This window comes from Talpa occidentalis, unplaced genomic scaffold (assembly GCF_014898055.3).
Source record: "Talpa occidentalis isolate TD23 unplaced genomic scaffold, MPIMG_talOcc4v2.1 talOcc4.7, whole genome shotgun sequence".
In the NCBI taxonomy this organism is placed as follows: domain Eukaryota; kingdom Metazoa; phylum Chordata; class Mammalia; order Eulipotyphla; family Talpidae; genus Talpa; species Talpa occidentalis.
This window is the reverse complement of record NW_023605083.1, coordinates 131,654,871-131,676,703: the sequence shown is the minus strand read 5'-3', so window position 1 is coordinate 131,676,703 and position 21,833 is coordinate 131,654,871. Positions and strand designations below refer to the sequence as shown.

The following is a 21,833-nucleotide window of genomic DNA, read 5'->3' as shown; positions in this document are numbered from 1 at the left end:
CGAGCCTCAGCAGCTCCTCCCCCCTCAACTCCCCGTCAGTCAGACACACACACACACACGTACACACACTTGCCCTGGTGCCAGCCCCGGGCGCTCCACCAGGCCACCTGACAGCCTGCTCTCCATCTTGCCCGTGCATCACAGAGTTAAGTCCCTCTGTCCTGGTTTCTGCTCAGGCCTGACTCGTTGACCCCGTTTGTAGTGGCTCCTGCTGTCCTTCGAGTAGAGACCTAAATCCCAAACAGTCTGTGAGCCCCTGCCTTGGCTCCCAGGAGGCTCCTCCCTCCTCACACACCGCACACGCCCTCCGTGCTCCATTCCACTTCCGGCTGACCCCCACCCCCCGCTGCACCCCCACCCCAACCCCTCACCCGCTCTCTGCTCCAGCCATGCTGGCTTTGTTCAGTTCTTCACATGCTCCGTGAGCCACAGGCCTTTGCACACCCTCCTCTTCCCTCTGCCTGGAAGTATCTCCTCTCGCCCACCCCACCGGTGCCAGGTGAGCACTTCGTCCCACGGACCTGGGTGCCCTTGGCACTCAGGAAAGCCCCGCTGGGGTAGGGCATCCAATCTTAGGCTAATTCCCTTCCTACAGGGGCCTCCTATGTTTGGAGTGATTCAAATCAAACACATATAGGAACCTCTTGCAAAAGCGGTGCCTGTTTTTCTGACTGCTGGCTTCCTCCGGCCTGGCACAAAGAACAGAATTTTGTAGACTATGCCACACGCTCTCCTTTTCTTCTGAGATTTCCTTCATGACAGGTCATGATCATGACTTAATGGAATTGACCTCCACGGTCATTCTTACTATTCCGCTGATTGACGTCACGAGCGGTGTTCCTTGACGTCACGAGCAGTGTTCCTTGAAGAGTCTGCGCTCCCTCTGCAGCGAGCGCTGAGCGCTGCGGCTTTCTTTGGATGACTCACAGGGCCTGCGACTTCCTGCCTGCCCCTGCCTCTCCCTGCCTCTCCCTGCCCACCTTGCTAAACCCGGTGTCCTCACCGCGGGCTCCCTGTGTCCTGTCTACCTCCCGCCCTGCTGCTGAGACAGCGGGGTGACTCCTGCTGTTGGATCCCACACTTAGCCGTGGGGGGCTTTACCCCTTGGAGAGGCTCAGGGTGGACCTGAGCTTTGGGAAAATCTCCGTCAATATGAAAACAAGAAAAAGACAGAACTCCTGAAAGACAAGTGGGCATGTGTGTGACACAGCAACACCGCGGGGGGGCGGGAGGCCCTGGGGTGGGGGGGGAGGCCCCGGGGTGGGGGGGGTGCGCCTGGGCCGGGCAGTCTCCGTTCAGGGCCATCAATCCCCAATTCACCACGCAAGCGAAGACTCCCTGGCGGAGGGCGCTGAGAGCTAGTGATCTTTCAGGGAGAGGAGACTGATGTGGCCAAGAAGGAGACTTGATGCGGCCTCGGAGACCCAGGGCGGCAGTGGGGCGAGGGCGAGGACAGGGCGAGCCGAGAGGCCCTCTGTGCGGGAATGCCGGCTGGGAAAGTGCTCAGCGAGCCCCTGTGGGGCGGCCAAGCTCACACCAGGGCCGGTGGGGGCACACTAGGGTGATCCCCAACATCACCCAGGTATCTGAGTCCCGCGCTTGGCAAGAAAGGGGCAGCATTCACCCCCAGGACAGGAGAACGTGGCCAGCAGCAACGAGCCACGCCGGGAGGCGGGTGGCAGAGGGCCCTGGCGCCAGCCACCGGCAAGACACGGGTGGTCGGGCGCGGGGCGGGGACGCTCACCAGCAGACGAGCCCGGCCACCACAGCCGTCCAGGTGACACAGCAGGGGTCACGCCGCTTGGTCTCGTCCCGCCGGCAGCAGCGCGTGCAGGCCAGGTAAGCCGCCAGGAAGAGCAGGTTGACGCCCAGGCCCACGGCAGCCACCAGCGCCAGGAACAGCAGCGACTGCAGAGGGAGAGGCGGGTGTCAGCACCGGGGCCCGGGACCCCAGGAGCCTGGCCCTCGGGCCCCGAACACCACGGCGCTGGGCTGAGCAGCGTCTGTGCTCCGTCCTCCTGCCCTCCTCTCTGGCTGGTGCTCTGGCGCTGGGAGGGTGTTGGAGAAACGAATTCCAGCCTCTTCCCCAGGCGGAGGAAGAGCAGGCGGGAACTCAGGAATGGTGAGGTCAGGAGACGCTTTACTACTCATGCGTGAGGTCCCAGACCTGGGGAGCCCCATATGGTCGAAGCCTGTGGAGGCCATTGGGGGGCTCACAGACTCACAGCGGTGAGGGCTCCCACTGGGCCTGCGCGGGCTGGCCTCTGCGCCCCTGGGTCCGGCTACTCAGTCAGTTACCAGGACCCACAGATTCTGATCCTCGGGGACAAATGACCGAAGTGGCGGGGACACCCCAGTGCCGTGGCAGGAGGGGCCGGCGCAGCTCGAGGCCTGGAGCGGCCAGGGCCCGGCAGGACATCCCGAGCCGGGACAGGGAAGGGGTGGCTGGAGTGGCTGCGTCCTCCCAGCCTGTGCTAGGCCTGGGGTCCATCCAGAGAGACAAGAAGTCAGCTCCGTGCTGTGGGGGGACGCCAGGACAGGCGCCCGGGGTCCCTTCCTGTGAACTGTGAAAGGGCCGGCCGGCCCCCGGGCGCCAAGGGTGCAGCAGAGCCCAGGACTCTGAAGGGGGAGGGGGCGCCTCTCAGGCCGGCCGGGCACCTCGGGGTCCAGTGAGGGGAGCTGCTGTCTGTTGGAGGCCCGTCCCCCCGCCCTCTAATCTCCTGATTCCGCCAGATGACACCAGATGGCACCAGGATTGTGGCCGCCAGCCCGGGCCGGCCCTGGCTCTAAGTCAGGCTCCTGAGCAGACAGCCTCCGCAGGCTTCCCGCGTGCCCCGGGGGGCTCCCCATTCAGAACCCCAGCGCTCCAGCGGGAGCCGTTTCATTCTGCGACCAGCAGAATGGGGGAGATGTTAGGACGCTTGGTCCTTAAGGGGGAGACCACCCTGAAAATCAGAGGTGGGCCATTTGGGGGCTCACAGACTCACAGAGGTGAGGGCTCCTACGGGGCCTGCACGGTCTGGCCTCTGGCCCCTGAGTCTGACTGCTCAGTCAGTTACCTGGACCCACAGATTCTGACCCTCGGGGACAAATGGGCAGAGCAGTGGGGGAAGCCCAGGAGATTCGGCTCGTTTGGCTTTGACTGAGAGTGCGGCTTTCACCTGCACCTGGGCCAACAGCACAGGCACAGCCAGGAGCTGCCCCCACCCCCCAGCAGGGAAGACCAGGCAGCTGGGAAACCCGGGGATGGGAGTGGGGGGTATGGCCTTGCTGAAGTCTTCGAATCCCAACCTGGGCCACTGGGCCAGTCCCTGGACTGATCCCGTCGGCCCCTGCCCTGGTCGGGGGGCAGAAAGGAGCCTCCCCTGCCCAGCCCAGCCCGGCCCGGCCCCTCCCCAGAAGCTCGGCGGTGGTAAGGTCAGAGTGAAGTTCACCAGCCCTGGGCCCAAGGCCTGAGCTCCCTGGGGAGCTTGTTACAGCGCAGGGCACAGCCCCTCCTAAATATGGGAACCAACATGCATCTCGAGGTGATCCCGCGCAACCTGTGCCCCCGTCAGCAGTGTCCACAGAGGTGTTCACTTTCCAGGCGGCGTCCCTTGCCGTCAGAGCCCGATGCACAACCTTCCTCCTACTTGACGTCACCACCTCACTTTGAGGCCTCTCTGCTAAAACCCAGGGATCCCCTTCACAACGTGCGAACACTCCAACATGGGAACCCCACGACCCAGCAATTCCATGCTGGATTATCTCCTGATAGAAAGGAAAGTTTGTGCCCCCATGAGGTACATAAAAATGTTCACAGCAGTGACAGACAAACTCTAGAAACACGTGTCTACCAATAAGATAATGGATATATACGTATGTATATATAGAATGCATTAACAGTCATGAGCTTAATGACCAGGACACATTCTGAGAAATGCCTCATTGGGCAATTTTGTCTTTGTGCAAACATCATCGAGTGTAATCACACAAACCTAAATGGCACAGCCTACTGCACACTGAGACTAGATGGAATAGCCTATTGGGATACTGTCAAATGCGCAGCCTATAATTGACCAAAATGGTGAATGGAATACTACGCAGCCATGAAAAGCGAACTGCTGCTACACACAGTAATGGATGACTCTACCGACGTAATGTTGAAGGAAACAGGCCACACAGAGACTGTAGGTAGGCCTGTGTCTGTGCTAATCAAGGTGTGAACAGTAGCTGCCTGTGGGAGGGGATCTCAACTGTAGGGTGTGGGGCAGGGGAGGCGTGTGCTAGGGATGGTGTCACATATGGTATGTGCCCCAGCGTATGCACTTTGCTGTAAGTTACTGCTAATGCAAAAAAAAAAAGTAACAAACCCCAGACAAACCTCTTGAATAGATTGGAGCTGGTTAGTATCCAGACCGCCCTGTAACCGCCCTTGACTTCCAGCCTGCTTTCTGGCAGGTTCCCCTCTCAATCTAGAAAACCCACTGGCTCCACCAACTGTCATCCCTGCCCCCACCAAGCAAGGAAGGGCCCCCTGAAATGGTCAAGACCTGGGTTGGTGCCATTTCAATCTCTCCAAACCGCAGCCCTGCCTTCGCCCCCGCGGCTGGCTTCCTCATTTCATACTTTCTCAGCTCAGTCTCCTGGCCTGGGAGCCGGCCCGGGGCTGGGGCCTCGCCAAGTCGGGCAGCTGGCCGCCACGAGGTTAGGGCCTGGCGGGGCCGGCCCGGCCTCAGAGGTGGGGAAACCCAAACTCCAGGCTCTTGGTTGGCCTTTCACCCTGAAGCTCTCCCCAGGGAAAGGCCCGAGGAAGTGGGAGGGGAGAGGCAGGAGGGAAGGGGCAGCCAGGGGGACGAGGAGGGACAGGAGGCATGGGAAGGACTGGCGGCACAGCTAATGCGAGCCATGTTGCAGGCTGCGCTGGTGTTGCCAGCTCTCTAATAGGCAATTATTTTCTTGCTCCTAATTAACACTGCAAGTACCCCGGGGGTGGGGTGGGGGAGGACGCAGAACCTCCAGTCCCGAGGGAGCCAGTTCCAAGCCCTCCTGCTCCGACAGACAGAGCCTAGAAAGACAATTTCCCAGGCCTCCCCGAGCCTCCCGGTGCCCCGCAGCCACCACCAACCTGCCCAGCGCCCGCCCAGCGCCCACATCAGAGCTCGGGCTCGGCCTCTCTCCTCATCAAAGTGACTTCAATTAGTTCTGGTTTGTCACTTTGTGGGGAGAAAGCCCAGGTCAAAGCCAGGACCCAAGCCAGGGGGCGTGGGCAGTGGTGACCCATTTACTCTGGGAAAACCTAGGCTGCACCCCCTGCAGCCTAGGGGTACTGGGGGGGGTACTGGGCGGGGGAGCGGGCAGCAGGCTGAGCCCCCTCACCCCCAAAGACATTTAGAGAAAGAGCCAGCCCAGCCCAGGGAGGCCAGGGGGAGGGAGCACAGCAGACGGAGGGAGGGAGAGGCTCCTTTCCAGGAGGGAAGGGTCACTTCCCACCCCAGGGAGGGGGCAGCTGATGGTCTGATGACTGTGAGTGTTCGGCTGCATGAATGGGGCTTCCTCATCCCAACCTTGGGGCCTGGGCTCCCTGCTCGGCTGTCCCTCCAGAGTCCTGCCCCCAAGTCAGGGTGGGGTGTGGGATCCCTTCCTTCTGGGTCCAGCCCTAACTCTCTCCCTCCAGGGAGTCTATGAGGCCTGCCCCCCAAAGTGAACACGTGCAAATACTTGCCTAAACATGAAAGGTGAGGGACTCTCCTCCAGGCTCCATGTGCGTTCCTGGGACGGCAGCCCCAGGGTGCAGGGCCAGGAAAGGCGGGATAGGAGCCGTGTGTGGCACCTGGAGCTTACCAAGGCCTCTTGGGGGGCTGTTCACCAGTGTCTGGCCCCCCCTTGAGGGGCTGGGTGGACGGCAATGGTGACACCCAGGTCAGGTCAGATGGACCCAAGCAGCTTGTTCTGGGAGACACAGCAGGTCAGGCCCCTTTGCGTTGCCCCCAACGCTGCCCATGGACCCCTGGACAGTGGGGTTCCCTTCTTCCCAGCAGGGAGAGTGGCGCTGGCCACATGTTTTATGCCCACTAGCTTATCAGGACCTTTCAGGAGCTCTTTGAAGGGCTCGTCCCCACCTCCACCCCTCACCTGGCAAAGGTGAGAAGACTCAGGTGGAGGGGTCTGACCACTTCCCCCCAGGACAAAGTCCCATCAGCCACAGCCATGCCAGCCACAGCCACATGGGGCAACCTGAACTGGGGGCCCAGAAGGGTCAGGCTCCTTCCTCCACCCTTAGATCCATCTCGTCTGCCTCTCCCAACCCAAGGGCGACCTACCCAGGAGCCTGAGGACAGAGCTTGGGCCGCCTGAGCATGGACTCTAGCTCAAGCCCTTGGGGTAGGTGGGGAGGCCTTCCACTGCCCCCTAGCACCCCAGCAAGTGGTGGGGGCTGGGCTTCCTCAGGATAGTCTGGGAACTGATCTGGCTCAGGAGATTCCAGTTCATGGGCATCCATGGGGACTCCTGCCCCCTAGACCTCTGCCCCCGGCTGTCCTCGGGCCCAGTGCCTGCCCATTTCCATCTCCAGAGCCTTTTGTGTGTGTGTGTGTGTGTGTGTGCAAGTGTGCACACGGCCACAGACCTGCACTTGTGTTTCCTGCTTGTGTTTTCAGTTTCCTCTGATCAGTGTCTACCACTTTCCTCTGTACTCCAGGGGTACCGTGCTTGGGGCACCAGGCTGAACCTCAAAGCCAGCCACTCATTCCATCCTGTCACGGGGTCCTGCGACCTGCCACGGGGCCTCTGTGCACCAGGAGCACTACATGGACCAGCCCCTCTGGTACCTGCAGCGAGCGACATGGGGCACAGTCACAGTCAGTGATAAAATGGACTCCAAGTGGGGGGCAGAACCTGATTCCCAGCTTCTCAGCTGTGGTGGCACCGAGCCTAGAGGTCCTGGCTGCCTGGGGTACGCGCACCCCACGTCTGTCACAGCGCTCGTCCTGGGTCAGACTTGCTGAGAGCTGAGATGACTCTGGCAGAAGGTGCCCAGTCTGCGGCGGCCTCTGGCCCTGGCACTGCTGCTCAGGAGGAGAGGGACGTGGAGGGAGACAAACCACAGGGGAACTTACCACAATAGGAGGCGCTTGAAATAACAGCAGAGGCAGACTTCCAGCCCCCTCAGGCCTCAGGTCAGGGTGAGAGGCTGGGGCCAGAGCCCTGGTCCAGGGGAAGGGGCTGCCCCCTGGCATCCTCCGAGGCCCCTGGAGTCATGTGTGCCAGGGTCTCTAGGGCTCACCTGCCACCTCTCCTTGCTACTGAGGGCGGGGCAGGCTCTGCTCCAGGGGCCACAGCTACGGGCCAGACAGGTGCTGTCACCGGGGCCACGGGGGTGGGGGCCCACCCCTCCCCACACGGGGTCTTCACTACCCGGCCGATTCAGACTTCCTCCACTGGGCGTAAAAACTGCGGTTGGAGATGTCCCTGGTACAGGATCTGGGCACAGGGTCTGGGACACCCCCCTCCCCAAACAGCTGCCTCTGAAATCATATCCGCCTCTTCTCAGGCATTCATCAGCGGACGGCCCCCTGGAGCCATCCCCGGAGGCTCTCCGGGAACAGGACTTCCACAGGCCGGGTCTGGGAGAGGGAGGGGCGGGCAGGCTGGAGGGAGTTGAGCCTCCTTTGGCCCCATGTGTGTTTGTTCTCCCTGATGGGCAGGAAGGGGTCCTGATGCTCCCCTCCTTGGGGCTGGGCAGGCGCCATCTGCGGGCCGGAGCCTCAGGACAGCAGGGGATATTATTAGGCTCCGGTCACCCACACGCCCAGCCGGAGCAGGACCCCCGGCCCAGCAGGAGGGGGGTATGGGGAAGGACAGCTGACTCCCAGAGCCACTCCGCCCCGCCAGCCCCCCACAGGGGGCCGGAGCCGGGAACCTGACGCTGCCGGCGGCGCTGCCCGGGGTCAAAGTCCGGGGCTGGGCACGAGATGGCAGCGAGTGGGCTCCGCCCTCGCCTTCCCTCTCCTGGGTCTTGGGTCCAACTGAGAGACGACTCAGTCGGGCCGCTGGGGCTGGGGCGGGCTGGGCCAGACCCGGGCAGGCCGGGCCCTGCGGTGCTGTCTGGGGGGGCTGGGGCGCACGTCCTGTGGGGCCAGGAACCCCCGGGCCGGGCCGGCAGGGCAGGAACAGGGCGAGAGAGCCGAGAGCAGGCGAGGGACTGGCCCGGGGGCCGAGACCCGGGCGGCCGGGCCCCGAGGGTGCCGGGGAGGGAGGGTCCGACGCGGCCACCTGCCTCCCCCCCGCCGCGCGCGCCGGCCCCGCGGCCCCGCGGCCTCCCGGAGCAGCCCCGCCGGGGCCGGGGGAGGGAGGCGCGGACACCCGGGACCCCGCAGTTTCTGCCCAAACTTCTCCAGGCAGCGCCCGGGAGAGAGGCTCGTCCCGCCGCCCCGGGAAAAGGAAACCGGGGCGTCCCCCGGCGCCCGCAGCTCCGGCGCAGGAATTGTCGGGGTCCCCGAGTAGACGGCGCCGCCGACCCCGGCGCCCCTCCCTCCCCCACGCCAACTCCCGGCTTCCCGTCGGGGGAGCGCGGGGCCGGGGGGTTCCCGAGAGGCGCTGCAGAGCCGGGGGGGTGGGGGGAGGGGGGCGGCGGACTCGGGGTGCCGGCGGGCTCGGGTCTGGGGGACGCGGACTCACCTCCCGGTAACTCTCATCGCGGGGCTCGAAGGTGCCGTCGACGGGCTGCAGGCGCAGGTCGAGGTGCGGGACGCTGTGCAGCCACCGCACCCACCAGGGCGCCACGGCCCCCACGCGCGCGGCCGGCATGGCGCGTCCGAGCGCGCCGCGGGCGGAGCGGGGCCGGCGCGGGCAGCGGAAGGAAGGAGGTTAACCCTACAGGACCCTACGCCCCGCCCCTGCCCCGGCCCCGCCCCGGCCCCGCCCCGGCCACGCCCACGGGCGCTCTCCGGCCCGCTTCGCCCGGGACTCGCCCGCCTCGCCCCGCCCCCGCCCCGCCCCGGACAGACCCCGCCCCGCCCCCGGGTGCTTCGGAAGCCCCTCCGGGGAGTGGCAGCTGCTCCGCCTGCCGCGCGCCCCGCCCCGCCCCGGGCCCCACGTGCTCTCGGGGCCGCCCCGCCCCGCCCCGCCCCGCCCCCGCCGTGGGCCGCGCCGCGCCCCAAACCTCCGGGTCCCTTTCCTAGCCCGGATCCGCCCTGGGCCCCCGGGCGGAGGATGAGGGAGACGCGGAGGCCCGACTCCAGGCCGGGCTGCCGCTCCTGCGCTCACGTCCCGGCTCGACGGGCCCGCAGCGCGGGGAGCGGCCGCCCCGGGGAGGGGGCCCTGGCGGCTCCGCGGGCCCCTCCGAGGCCGCACCTGCGCGGCCGGGGTGGGGGGGGCGTCGTCGCCGCTGGCCCTGCGCCCCCCGGCGCCCCGCCGCGCGCCCCGGCCTCGGGAACGCGGGTCTGACCGCGCGGCGCTCACCCGGCCGGCGCGCGCGGGGCTGCCGGGGAGCGCTGGGCCCCCGAAAGGCTCGCTGCTTCCCAGGAGGAAGGGCCTGGGGGTCCGGGGAGCGCAGCGGCCGCCGTCCCGGGGGCGCGAGAGCCGCGGGCCCCACGTTTCCGCGCCCCCGCCGGGTGCCGGGCGCCGCCGCTCCCAGAGCGGGCCGGGGAGCCCCGCGGCCCCGCGCGCAGAGGCGGCCGGGCCGGCTGGCGGGATGGGGAGCGAGGCGCGGCGGGGCCGGCGGCCGGGAGGTGGGGGGCGGGGCCGGCCCTGCCCTGGGCTCCCCGAGAAGGCGACCCCGGCGCCTGCCAAGCGCCGCGGGTGGGCGGTGGGGGTGCGGGAGGGGCCGCGGGGCGGGGGGGCTGGAGCCAGGGTCCTCGGCGGGTGGGGGCCGGCTGCGCTGGTGACGGGGAGCGGGGTGCAGGGGGAGGGGGTTCGTGACAGAGTCTGGCTCGGGCAGCCGGGCCGAGGGGTGGTAGTGCTGAGAGAAAGGTGGCCCCGGAGAGACCCCCGGGGTCCGGCTCGGGGCCTGGACGGTCGCGGCTGTTCTGCCGACACGCGTGGGCGCCGGAGCGGGGCGGCCCGCAGACGCCCCCGGGCCGGACCGGCCCCGGCGGGTAGTCCTGGCCCGGGGTGGGGGTGGGTGGGTGGGGAGGGGGTCGCAGCGGGGTCTCCCCGCCCCGGGGCGCTGGCGGTGCCTCCTCTGCGCGCGCCCGAAGCTGGGGTAGAGCCGCGGGTTTTCCTGCCTGGGGGTCACCACAAACCCTAGCGCACCCCACAGCCGGCTCTGGACTCGTCAAGGGGAGCCGAGTCCGGGGCCACGGAACTCCCCGAGAATGGCCCGCAGGGGGTTAGCCGGAAGGTGCCCGGGGGAGGGGCGGGGGGCAGTGCCCGGAGGTCGTGGGCTGGCGGCCGGGGGCACCCCGGGCTCTCCCTCTCTCCGGGAGGGGGGTCAGGACGGGAGGGCTCCCGGCCTGTGTAGGGTGGAGGGACGTGGTCTTGGAGGAGCTTCCCGGAGGACGGCCTCCTCCTCTCGTGCAGGGAGGGGTGACTGTTACCGTCCACTTTACTTGAAATTTTGAAGCACTTTAAATCTTTCTTAAACGGACGGGGAGAGGGAGGCCGGGTCAGCCAGGGGCCCAAGAGGACAGGGTCACTCTCCGTCCTGGCCCGGGCAGGGTGCTGGTCCTTGCAGTGGCCGCTGCAGGAGAGGAATCCGGCCCTGGGGTGCCGGTCACCGGCGTGCCTGCAGACAGGCCCTCAGCCCGGGCCCTGGCGCTCAGCACAGCCGGGGCCTCCTGCCCGGCCCCCACCCGTCAGCCACACAGCCCAGCGGCAGCTGCCCATGCCCGTCACACCGCCTTTAAAGGGCCGAGAGGCCTAGGGACCTGCCTCCCCCTCTACCCAGCCACAGGGCGCACTGGGAGTGTCCCGGGGGGAGGCGCCAGCCCAGACCCGGTGGGGAGGGTCTGCCTCTGGGCCGTGCAGTGGAGTCAGGCCCGAGGACTGACCTTGAGCCTGGTATCAGGGAGCCCCGGGCAGGGCTGGGCACAGTGAGGGATGGGTTGGGGAGGGGGAGCCCGTCCACCATACAGGGAGATGCCAAGTTCTCCCTGGCGGCATCCCCGAGGCCACTCGTTGCTGCCTGGAACACCGAGGCCGCGTGGCCGGCCTGCACCCAGGTCGTGACCTCTCTAGCTGCTCCCCCGAGGCCCGCTGGCCCAGACAGCGAGCCGGGAAGCAGAGGCCAGGCGCCCACCCCAGGCCTCCCTAGGGAGGAGAGGCGGGGTTCCTGCTCCCTGCAGACCCGCCACTGGGCCCCCAGCTCGCTGGTCACTGGGGGCGCAGCTGGGCAGGGCTCAGTGAGGCGACAAGCTGACCTCGGCAAAGCCCTGTCCCCAGGGCCGCTTCCCGCCAGCGGAGCGAGAGACTCATGTCCTGAGTGGGAGCCTCTGGAATCCGCCCCGGCCACCGTGGTAGATTTTTCAGAAGCGCCCCGCTGCCGGGGCACCGCAGGGCCGGGAGCTGGGTGAGAGGAGCCAGATGCGCAGGCTCATGTCCCAGGAGCCAGGGCTCCTCTGCACAAGGCCGGGGGAGACCCAGGGGGTAAACTACCCCGCCCCCAGCCCTGACTGCTGAACGGGGGAAGCCGGAGCCACCGAAGGTGCCCCACGTGGTGTCAACAGTCGCCAGCGCCCCGCGGGCCCCTTCTAAGGAGACAGGACCCAGCCTCCCTCACACCCTGAGCCAGGGGTCACTTCCCTTGATGAGCCAGTCCAGGCTGCCAGGGCTCGGAGGTTGTGCGATGGCGCCCCCTTGTGGCCGGTGCCGACACAGCACCCCCGCATTTCAGCGCTGCGGCTCAAGCTTGAGCTAGGCCCGGTAACCCCTGCAGGAAGCCCAGGACACATCACAGCGACTACTTGCTGGAACCACAGGGAAACCGAGGCCACGATGACAACTGCCAGAGGCGGCCTGGCAACCCCACCCGGCCGAACAGCAGGCCCTGGGCCGGGAACCCGTCACTGGGGAGCTGCACAGCCCACGCAGGCTGCCACGTCCTGGGACGTTTGTCCCCGGATCCATGTCTTGGCTTCAGTGCGTGTCCCATGGCACCTGCCAAGCCCACTGCCCAGTCTGTCCTCTGTGGGGAGGAGGTGGGGTCCTTCTACTGAGGGAGAAGGGGGCCATCCTCAACAGGTGCTGGGCGGCCACTGGCCATGGGACCAGCACCCCTGCCGCCTCTTCTCCATGTGAGGCACTACACCAGGCAGCTCCACTTCCCCAGGGCTCAGCTACCCCGTGCAGCGGCCAAGCTTGGAGGCCCCTCCCTGGACAAGTGTCCAGTTCCTAGTGGTCAGACCCACAGAGGGGCAGTAACTGCTCAAGACCATGCAGGTTAGTGAGGGGCAGAATTAGTCAGGCAGGGCTGAGACACCTAATGGCCCACACTCACTCTGGGGGGTGCTTGGGCTTCAGTGAGCAGCCGCCATGCCTGCCCAACTCAACCTCCACCCCACTCCCCAGAGGCCCAGGGCCAGATCCAGGCCCCGCCCTTTAAATGTCAACTGGCTATTCTAATGATTGCTCTAAAATTATGAAGATTCCTTCTCTGGACTTCTGAGGCAAATGTTCTCCCACCAGTGTTACCACCCCACACTGTTCTGAAACCCCACTTCACTAAGTATCCAGTCTAGCTCTGCCCCGGAGACTTCAGAGGACAGGCATGAGAGCCCACCACACCACAAGGACGACAGCGCATAGTCACTTCCAAGGCTAGACAATGTCTCACTCCATGTTCACGACCAGAGAGCTTTCACCCGAGACCTTCCTAGCTCCCAAGTACACGCCGGCTCAGTCCCACCAAGCCCTTGCTCTTCCAGCTGCCCACTTCCATCTTTCAAACTTGGGTTAAAGAAAGGATGGCTGGGCCTCCCTGGGGGCACAAGGTTAAGCACCGCACTATGAAGCAATCCGCAGCCTCCGCAGCACGAGTTCCATCCCTGGCCCGGCCAGGGAGAAACCACATGGCAAAGCAGACTTCTCCTGTCTCACCCGCTGCTCCCCTCAGCAGTGTATTTCAGTCAGTCTGCCTGTTCTGTTCCCCACTCTGTCTCTGGCGAATCCTCTCATCCTCCCACACCTCTGGCCTGTACCCCAGCTTGTGTATGCATAAATAAAATCTTAAAAAAAAAAAAGAGATGGCCTGATTTGTCCACTGGGACTACAGCCCAAGATGAGAAGTGCAAGAAGGTATCAACTAGGCCCCAACCCAATGTCCCAATGTCCCCATCAGAACCACATTTCCCTTTCCACCCTCAGAGACAAAGCACAGGTTAAGAATTTTTAAATGTTTAATACAGTTCAAGTCAGCAGGCCCGGCTCACTTCAGCTCCTTTACTGCCAAACCTGGAGGAAAAGAGATACAGTGAGTCTCCAAAACCCCCTCTGAAGGCAGCACTTCAGCTCAAGTGCACCCCAAATGCTCATGAAGTGGACCCACTGGGGAGGTGTTGCTTTAAACAGTAAGTCAGTGATAACAAAAACACCCCCAGGCTTGGGGCGCGTTCTCCAAGGCTGAGTAGCGCTCCCGGGCGAGCCCCCTCTGGCCGCCCCCCACGCTCTGCTCACTCTTCCCTGCATTCCCCGCCCCCACCCCCCAAATTTCCAACAGGGACAACTCCAGACAGGTGGCGCTGGCCGGCTCACCTGGGGGCAGGGACTGCTTCAGCTTCTCTGCCTTCTCTTTGTCCGTGATGACCAGGGTGTACAGGTATCTGCTGCATCGGACTTTAAACTTCACATTATCCTTGTTTTTCTTGATCTTCACGGCTGGAGAGAGCAGCGGGCAATTAAAAATTCCACCCCAGAAAACCAGCCACAGAGCTCACCTGCGGGGACGCCCAAGAGGCGGTCACCGCTCCCCACAGCAGCGCTGTGTCTTCCCTGTGCTCTGTGTCTTCCCTGTCGGGGGCTGGGTCTTAACAATGAACTGCAGAGGCGCCCGGCCAGGGGCACAGCACCCCCACCTCACTCCACAGAGTACCCCGGGGGCGGGGGAGGAGGGTGGAGAGCCTCGCAGCGCTCTACTCCTGGGGACCAGTTCCCCACTGAGGCAACCTGGGGTGAGTCGGGCTGTCCCTGCAGAGCCCCTTGCCCGACCGTGCGAGCGGAAACCTCCCCTAAAATGTAGGCAGAACCCATTTCCCAGGCTCTTCACGCTGCCCAGTCCATGCCGGGCCCACAGCGCCACACGGGCGCTCCAGGCACGAGGTGGGCAGGGCCGGCACCCCAACAGCCAGGCCGTGTCCGCATGCTTCTGTGGGGTGGAAGACATCACCTCCCAGCTCAGACCCCCAAGAACAGGCTGCTATAAAAGGAGAGGTGCCCACCCGGAACAGGGCCAACACCCAAACACCAGCCTCACTGACTCGGCCCAGGCCTGACCAGACACCCCCCCATCGCCTAGAAGCAGCAGGTCGACCTGCACCCACAGCACCCCTTCTGCCAACAACCGCAGGGGCCAGGGCAGGAAGCGGACACACTGGGCCGGGAGCCTGCCCAAGCACTGGCTGCAGCGGCTGCATTTTAATCAACCCAGAGGCCCGGGTATTCCTCCAAGTCCACCTGCCTTTGATCTGCACTCACAAATGGCGATCTTCATTTTATTTTTCTTTTTGAAACAAGACAGGGGCTTCAACCCAGCAGTCCGAAACCGATGAAACCCAAATTGTTTGCCATCGACCTAAATCCAGACTGTGCTGAAGCTGTTTCCTGCATGGTTTGTCTCCCCAGTCACGGTCCAGAGGACTCCGAGAGGCTGTAGGAATATGCAGGCGCAGATGGAGGGCCCAGCTTTATCTCCAACACCGTGGAAAGGGACTATACATCATGGGGCAGTGCCCTGTGCTCCTGTTCGCCACCTGGACAGAGCCCGGGAGAGCGACCTCCCGGGGTATCCACGTTGGTAAAGGGCCATCTATATTATGCACAATCGAGAACTGTAGTGCTTGTTAGTATCGCATGCAACACTCGCTGAACACCCTGCCGAGTCGGGGGCCACCAGCCCCAACCCTCACCAGCCAGAGTCTAAACCCAGGCTCCCTGAAAGAGGCAAGACAGACGAGTTGGATGAGGAGCCAGTTCCTTGATGTGCTGTGTCTGCGCCAGGCCAAACCTGATCCCCCTGCAGAGACACTGTTGTCACCCCAACAGAGGGGCTGAGGGGTTTAACATACGGACCACAGTCACCCACGGGTAGGGCTGGGACTTGGACTCCATAGCCACCCGATGCTGCGATCTGAACAAAACTCACAAGATCATTTTTTCCCTCCTTATGACATGATGTGTGCAAAACAGGGTCACCTGCGCGCCCACAGCCACCCCAGGGCAGCATTCCGGCCTGACCGCTGGTGCCCACGGGTGCTCATACAGCAGCCACCACCAGCTTCAGGTCGTGGGGACACAACCAGGCCCCCCTCGCCCCCAATGAACCCACCAGAAGCCTCTCCTGCGCACATGGTGGCTGCTCCGGCCATGGACAGAGCATTACATGGGACCAGTGTCCTCACCCACTTCAGCCCAACCCCCAATTTCCAGACTGTCAGCTTTTCTTTTTATGGCAAATCCACGTGGGGGAAAGGAAGCTGCCAGGAGCTTGACGGCTGGGGGCTGAGGAGCCACTCGGGGCCTCGCACTGTTAGGGGAAAAGGCTGTCCTAAAGCTAATCCCACACAGGCTTTGTGGCCTCCACCCCCACCCCAGGCCAAAGCCAAAGACACTGGGAACTCCAAATCCCATCACCGCCAAAGGGAAGATAGCTGGGAACTGAGGGTGGGGTGAAGCAGCCAGGTTGATATAAAATGCAGACACGTGGGCTTTGGGGGGTCCCCCATGTTGGCTCTCCACCAGCTAGCAGCGTCTGGCCAGCGCTGAGAGTGACTTTGGGTTTCCAGGTCGGCGGATCGGGTAGGACGCATTAAAGACTTTATTTCCCCTTTTTCTCCCTGAGTTGTACATTTTCCTTTTCCCTTGTCAATAAACCTTTTATGAACCTTTTGTGTGTCCTGTCGTGGAGTATTCATAAGTCCCTTGTAAGCGCGCGGGTGAGGACCCACAGCCAGGAACCCCTTCAATATCGGGGCTGCCCTGTAACAGCTCCGCGCCCCGTCCTGCCGGGCCCATCACCACGGGGCGGCAGCATCACCCCCAGGCCCGGCCTGACAGCCCCGGCGCGCTCGCCCCCGGCCCCAGCGGCCGCGCAGCCCGAACTCGGGGCTCCGGGCGGCGCCCCAGCCCCCCGCGGGCGGCCACTCACACTTGGCGTCCTTGCGCCGCGCCGTGAGCAGAAAGTCCTTGATCTCCTCGATTTTGCGCGGCTGCAACACAGAAGAGAAACGGGGAGTGAGCCGCATGACAGGGTCACGGCCGCGGGCCAGCCCGCCAGCCGCTCTCGGGGTCCCGGAGCCCCTGGCCCCGGCCGCGGGGGGGGTCGCCGGCGGCGGCCGCACTCACCATGGTCACGGGGCTTGGGGACGGCGCGGCCGGCACCTGCGGGGAAGACAGGCCAGGACGTCAGCTCGAGGGCCCCCGGCGAACCCCGCGCCCCCGCCCGCCCCCCGAAATACCCGTCTCATCGCCCTCCATCCGCCTCCCCCTCTACCCCGACCGAGGCCCAGCGTCCCCAAGTGTCTCCTGGCCGTGGATTACCCCGGATTAGCCCCCGACCCCCCAATACCCCGAAGACACTCACAGGCACCGGCAAGCAGCAAGGAGGCCGGAAGAGAAAGGGACTTCCGCTTCCGGGAGGTTAAGCGCTGCCACAGCAACCGGAGTACGGGGTCTGAGAAGGGTCAAAAATCACATAGGCGTTCGCCTTGCCCATTGCAGCATCTCTGCCCCCGTGTGGCCGAGACTGATAGTGCAGCTCCGCGCACCTACCTGGCCGCCTCCCAGCTGCACCTGGCGGGTCCCGCAAACCCCAGCTCGGCTTTGTTAGATCTGATCTCAGTTGCAGCTTGAAGACGGAGCATGTCCTGTCCGCCGCTGTCATTCGACCTGTGCACGGGGCCTCGATGCAGAGCGTTTCTCATTTAATGGAAGGGCCTCTGCTGTGGGGGTCTGAGCATCTCCGTCCAGGATTCCCTCGTGGCCTCCTCTCCCGCCCACCTGTGACCCCTCCCGCGCAGGACTCCCTTTTCTCTCTCTAGTTAATGGAGCGTCCCCACTTCCTGCTCCCGATTCCGTTAGGGACAGGTGTAAACAAAAGCAAGTAACACTTCTAACAGCGGAGGTGACCCGGGGACCTCAGTGACCTCAGGGGCCCCTGTGCCAGGCAGCTCTGTTCTTACCAACGAGGGGAACGAGGCTTGTGGGTGCTGGGACCCCCCACTGCTCAGAGTCCCAGCCCGGGTTGGGGGTCCTCAGGGGCAGCAGCCTGGGAAGGCAGCCACTCCTGGCTCTTCCTGTTCCTCCAGCCTGCCTCCCAAGCCTGATAATATATATATATTTAAGATTTATTTATGCGTACAAGAAGTGGGGTATAGGCCAGAGGTGTGGGGGTGAGGAGATTCACCAGAGACAGAGTGGAGAGCAGAACAGGCAGATTGACTATAACACACTGCCGAGGGGAGCAGCAGGGAGACAGGAGAGGTCTGCCGCGCCATATGGGTAGCTCCCTGGCCTGATGGGAATCAAACCCGCGCTGTAGAGGCTGCGGACAGCTTCACAGCACTGTGCTCGACCCCTTGTGCCACCAGGGAGGCCCCTGACAATATTTTCTCAGCGTATGTTTACTCTTGGCTCTCATGAACCCCCTCCTCGGGCAGGCTGGGGGAAACCTATACTTATCGATTTTATTCTTATGCTCCACTTTTATTTTATTTTATCCTCTCTACAAGTGTCTACATTTTATTATATTTGTTCCCCCCAAATTTAATAACCTCGCAACAGGATGCAATTGCCCGTGTGTGTTACCACCGAGCAGCTCACACAGAAGAGCCAGGACTTGCCTTGGAACTTGGGCTGCCCCCACCCCCCACCCTGTCCTTTCCTCCCGCCAGCCCAGCCCAGCCCAGTCGAGCCTCTCGCTCTGGGTGCTGGAGACACAGGGAAGACTAGACCACAGTCCTGGCGCCTCCCCCAGCCCCCCTCCCCTGGCTGGGGTCACCCAGCCTTCTAATTGTACTACAGAGTCCTTTAAAAGTAGCCAAACTCTGGGCCTCTCTGGTGGCGCAAGGGGTTAAGATGCAACCTATGAAGCTGTCCACAGCCACTGCAGCACGAGTTCGATCCCCGGCCAGGGAGCTACCCACATGGCGCAGCAGACCTCTCCTGACTCGCCCGCTGCTCCCCTCAGCAGTGTATTTCAGTGGATCTGCCTGTTCTGTTCCCCACTCTGGCTCTGGTGAATCCTCTCACCCCTCAAGCCTCTGGCCTGTACCCCAGCTCTTGTAGACATAAATAAATAAATAAATCTTTAAAAATAAATAAAGTAGCCAAACTCTGTTTCTGTAACTCCAGAGGCATCGGGGTGCTAACGACAGGAGAAGTTAACTGCTATGAGGTTCATCTCACAGTGTCTGAAGGTCGGGGCCCAGGAGACTCGCCCTGCCTCAAGCTGCCTCTGGAGGGACATCCCCAAATTCCCCCCAGCTTTCCAGCCCCCCGCCATCTCTGGAGTGATGTCTCTCTGGTCCTGTCTATCCTGTTGCGCCGCTGGGAGCGCCCACCCTTTCAGCGCAGCCCACATACCAGCGCCGCCTGGCTCCAGGTGCTCCTGGGCCCGGTACCAAGTCCTGCCCATCCCTCGAGCCCAGCTGCCACCGTCAGGACGTTTCCCGCTGCCCCTGCCGCTGTCGCTCAGGCAGTTACTCACGCACACCTCCTGACAGGCTGTGGCAGCGTGACACTTACACGTTTGTACCCACTTTCCTTGGAGGGCAGGAGTGGGGTTGGGGTTCTGTTGCTCGGCCTAGCAATGCGCCTCCTGAGCGGTACCTGCTCCTGGTGCGGGCGGCTGGCGTCCCAGGGCTGGCGGGGTGGAGGAGCATCTCCGAGCACTCGCTCTGTGAAGGGGGAGGAGCTGATGGGGGTGGGTGGAGGGACGCAGGAGTGGGTGGTGGGAGAGGGAGAAGGAGGAAGAAATGGAGAGCTGGGAGGAAGAATGGATGGACGACAGATGGACGGGTGGGTGGGTGACGGGCTAGACGGGTGGACCCGTGGCGGCTTGCGATGATGGACGGGTGACGGCTTGGGGTGATGGACGGGTGGAGGCTTGGGGTGATGGACGGGTGGAGGGATGGAGGAGTGGGGAGATGGGGGAAGGAATGTGAATCGAGCACTGCCTGGCACATAGTAGGTGCTCAAAAAGTTTGAGGAGCTCTGCCTGGTGCTCCCCACCCCCCAGCACTGGCAGGACAGGGGTGGGCGGGGGAGGGGCTGCACCTCCCCTTCGGCAGTGACCCCAGACAGACAGATGTCCGCCTTCTTGAGCTGCAGGATTCACGAGAACGCGGACGGGCGGCGACCCGGCCAGGCACATCTACTCAAGCCCCAGAGGCTCCCCCAGCTCCCCAAGGGGGCGGGCGGCAAAGTAAACTGCAGCTGCAGAAAGAAGAGGCAGCAAACCCGGGGGCACTTCCCGGGCGTCCTGGGAGAAGAGCCCCAGGCCACTGTTGGGGGGCGAGAGAGGCCTGCAGCCCGAGGGGGAGCCCGGGCCGCTCTCGCCCCGAGCTCTGCTGGCGGTGCTGCCCCACGCGAGGGGACAGCTGCACCGTGGCCCCGGGGGGAGCCTGTGCGGGTGGAAGCCCCCGCTGCCAGAGGTGCCCTGGCACAGTTGCCTGGCATCCAGGTCGCGCTGACCATGGAGTGTGGGGGTGGCGTGGACCGTCCAGGGGCAGCAGGGCAGCGCCCGAGGCTCCAGAGCTGGAGCTCCCGGCGCCATGGCCAGAGCTGCGGGGCCCTCTGCTCCTCCCTTGCCGCCCGCACCCGCTGGGCTCCAGCTGGGTGCAGTGCTGGACCGGGGGAGCTGCACCGTGGCCGGGGGGAGCCTGTGCGGGGCCCGAAGCCCCGACTGCAGCACAGCAGGCCCACGCGGCAGGCCCTGGCTGGACAGTTGCCCCCCTGGCATCCAGGTCGCGCTGACCCCCATGAGTGTGGGGGGTGCGCAAGGTGGAGCCGTCCAGCGGGGCAGCAGGGGAGCAGCAGGGCAGGCCCAGAGCTGGAGCCAGAGCGTCAGCCCAGTGGCGCCAGAGCCAGAGCTGCGGGGCCCTCTGCATCCTCCTTGTGCCGCCCGGCACCCGCTGGGCCCCAGCTGGGCTCGGGCCACTGGCGGTCGGGCCTGGCGGTGGAGACAGCCCCGCCTGGAGTTCTCCAACCCGGGCTGGCGGGTCCGCGATGACAGGCCGCGTGTGTGGCGTTTCAGACCCGCCGGGGCGCCCTCGCGCCTGCCCTCTCGTTGGCTCGCCAAGAGGTCCAGGCCTTCGTCTGAGGCAGGGCTGGCCTTCACCCCTTTGCGGAAGGGAGCTGTTTATCTGGCTGTAAAGGTTTTCAGTGGGGGAGAGGCGCAGCCCCCCGGAGGAGCAGGGGAGAGGGGCAGCCCCCCAGAGGAGCCGTTACCTCAGAAAAGGACAGGGGGCAGGGAGGGAAGAAGGCAGGGTCTGGGCAGTGGGGCTGCCCGCCACCTTTTTTTTAAAGATTTATTTATTTGTGCACACAAGAGCTGGGGTGCAGGCCAGAGGTGTGGGGGGTGAGAGATTCACCAGAGACAGAGTGGGGAGCAGAACAGGCAGACTAACCGAAATACACTGCTGAGGGGAGCAGCGGGTGAGACAGGAGAGGTCTGCTGCACCATGTGGGTAGCTCCCTGGCTGGGGATCGAACTTGTGCTGCAGAGGCTGTGGATAGCTTCATAGGTTGCATCTTAACCCCAGGGAGGCCGGGGGCTGGCCCTTTTTGGGGGGACCCAAGGTGGCGAGTCTGAAGGTGGGCATGTTATTCCCTGTCCCCCCAGGGATCCTGTTACCTGGGTGCCCTGGGGGGTTCACAAGTGGAGGGGTCTCCCAGCCGCCGTGCTACACACCACAGCGCAGGCCCGTTGGGCTGGAACTGGGCTCCTCAGACTGGGACTGCGAGCCTTTTTGACACAGATCAGTCTGTTGGGGTGGGGGGCTGCCCCTCTAATCCCCAGATGCCAGACCCTCACAACTGTGACAAACCAGTCTCCAGACTATACCCAATGTCCCTTGGGGGACTCCATGTTGACGGCGCTGCAGCGGAGACCATGGGGAGAAGGTTCTCTATCCCCAGGGCGCCGCCTCTGTGCTCAGGCCCTCGGAGGCCGCGTGCCCTTTCCCTGCAATGATCGAAGGTGGTGTGTCCCTTCCGCTGCTTCTGCTGGGGTGCTGCCAGGGTGGGGTGCGGCAGGCAGTTGCCAGGACCACGGAAGCCCAGGTCAGAAGCCCTGAGAAGCCGGACTCTCCTGCTAGGTAGGTCCCGCCTCCCTTTAGGGGCCGAGAGAGGTAACGCCCATCCACCCAGGCAGCTCCTTGGCAGACTAAGTGGCTCTGCCCCATCTTCAGAGCTGCCCCTCCTGTCAGCCAGGCGCCGTGCAAGGCTCGTTCCTGTCTCTGTGTGTCAGGCTGAGGGAAGGTGGTGAAGACGCAGGAATAAGATCCTATCTGCGTCCTGGTCCCCATCTCAAGGAGCTGCTGCGGCAGCAGGGACGCTGCAAGCGCTTTTCACTGTGGGACCACATCGGGGCTGTGGGGGACAGCGCAGGGGACAGGTGGCCCAGGGAAACCCACCAGGAAGAAGTCACAATGCTGATTCACAGGCAGAGAGCCTGCCCAGCACCCTCTGGGCAGCCCACCTGG

At 64.2% G+C, this 21,833-nt stretch overlaps 2 protein-coding genes and 1 non-coding gene across 4 annotated transcripts in view; all 3 read right to left on the bottom strand.

Moving 5' to 3' along the window:
- TTYH2 (tweety family member 2) overlaps positions 1–8,787 on the bottom strand; it is a 29,647-nt gene extending 20,860 nt beyond the window's left edge. The window contains exons 1-2 of the mRNA XM_037491783.2: positions 8,659–8,787; positions 1,745–1,908 (exon numbers count right to left, since the gene is read on the bottom strand). Coding sequence (XP_037347680.1) covers positions 1,745–1,908; positions 8,659–8,787 — 293 coding nt within the window. The remainder of the gene's footprint in view (positions 1–1,744; positions 1,909–8,658) is intronic.
- A 4,493-nt stretch (positions 8,788–13,280) lies between these two features.
- On the bottom strand, positions 13,281–16,766 carry RPL38 (ribosomal protein L38). 2 transcript variants are annotated; one of them, XM_037492076.2, is made up of 5 exons: positions 16,712–16,766; positions 16,474–16,509; positions 16,277–16,337; positions 13,669–13,791; positions 13,281–13,368 (listed from the first exon to the last, which is right to left on the bottom strand). In XM_037492076.2, the coding sequence occupies exons 2-5, from the start codon at positions 16,474–16,476 to the stop codon at positions 13,343–13,345; spliced, it is 213 nt and encodes a 70-aa protein (XP_037347973.1). In that variant the 5' UTR covers positions 16,477–16,509; positions 16,712–16,766; the 3' UTR covers positions 13,281–13,342. The 2 variants fall into 2 exon arrangements, with proteins under 2 accessions (XP_037347973.1, XP_054545309.1); XM_054689334.1 differs by lacking the exon at positions 16,712–16,766 and adding an exon at positions 16,669–16,687.
- LOC119233125 (small nucleolar RNA SNORA73 family) lies at positions 14,725–14,927 on the bottom strand. The gene has a single exon (XR_005122277.1). It is a non-coding gene; the product is annotated as a small nucleolar RNA SNORA73 family (small nucleolar RNA).
- Positions 16,767–21,833: the final 5,067 nt, after the last annotated feature.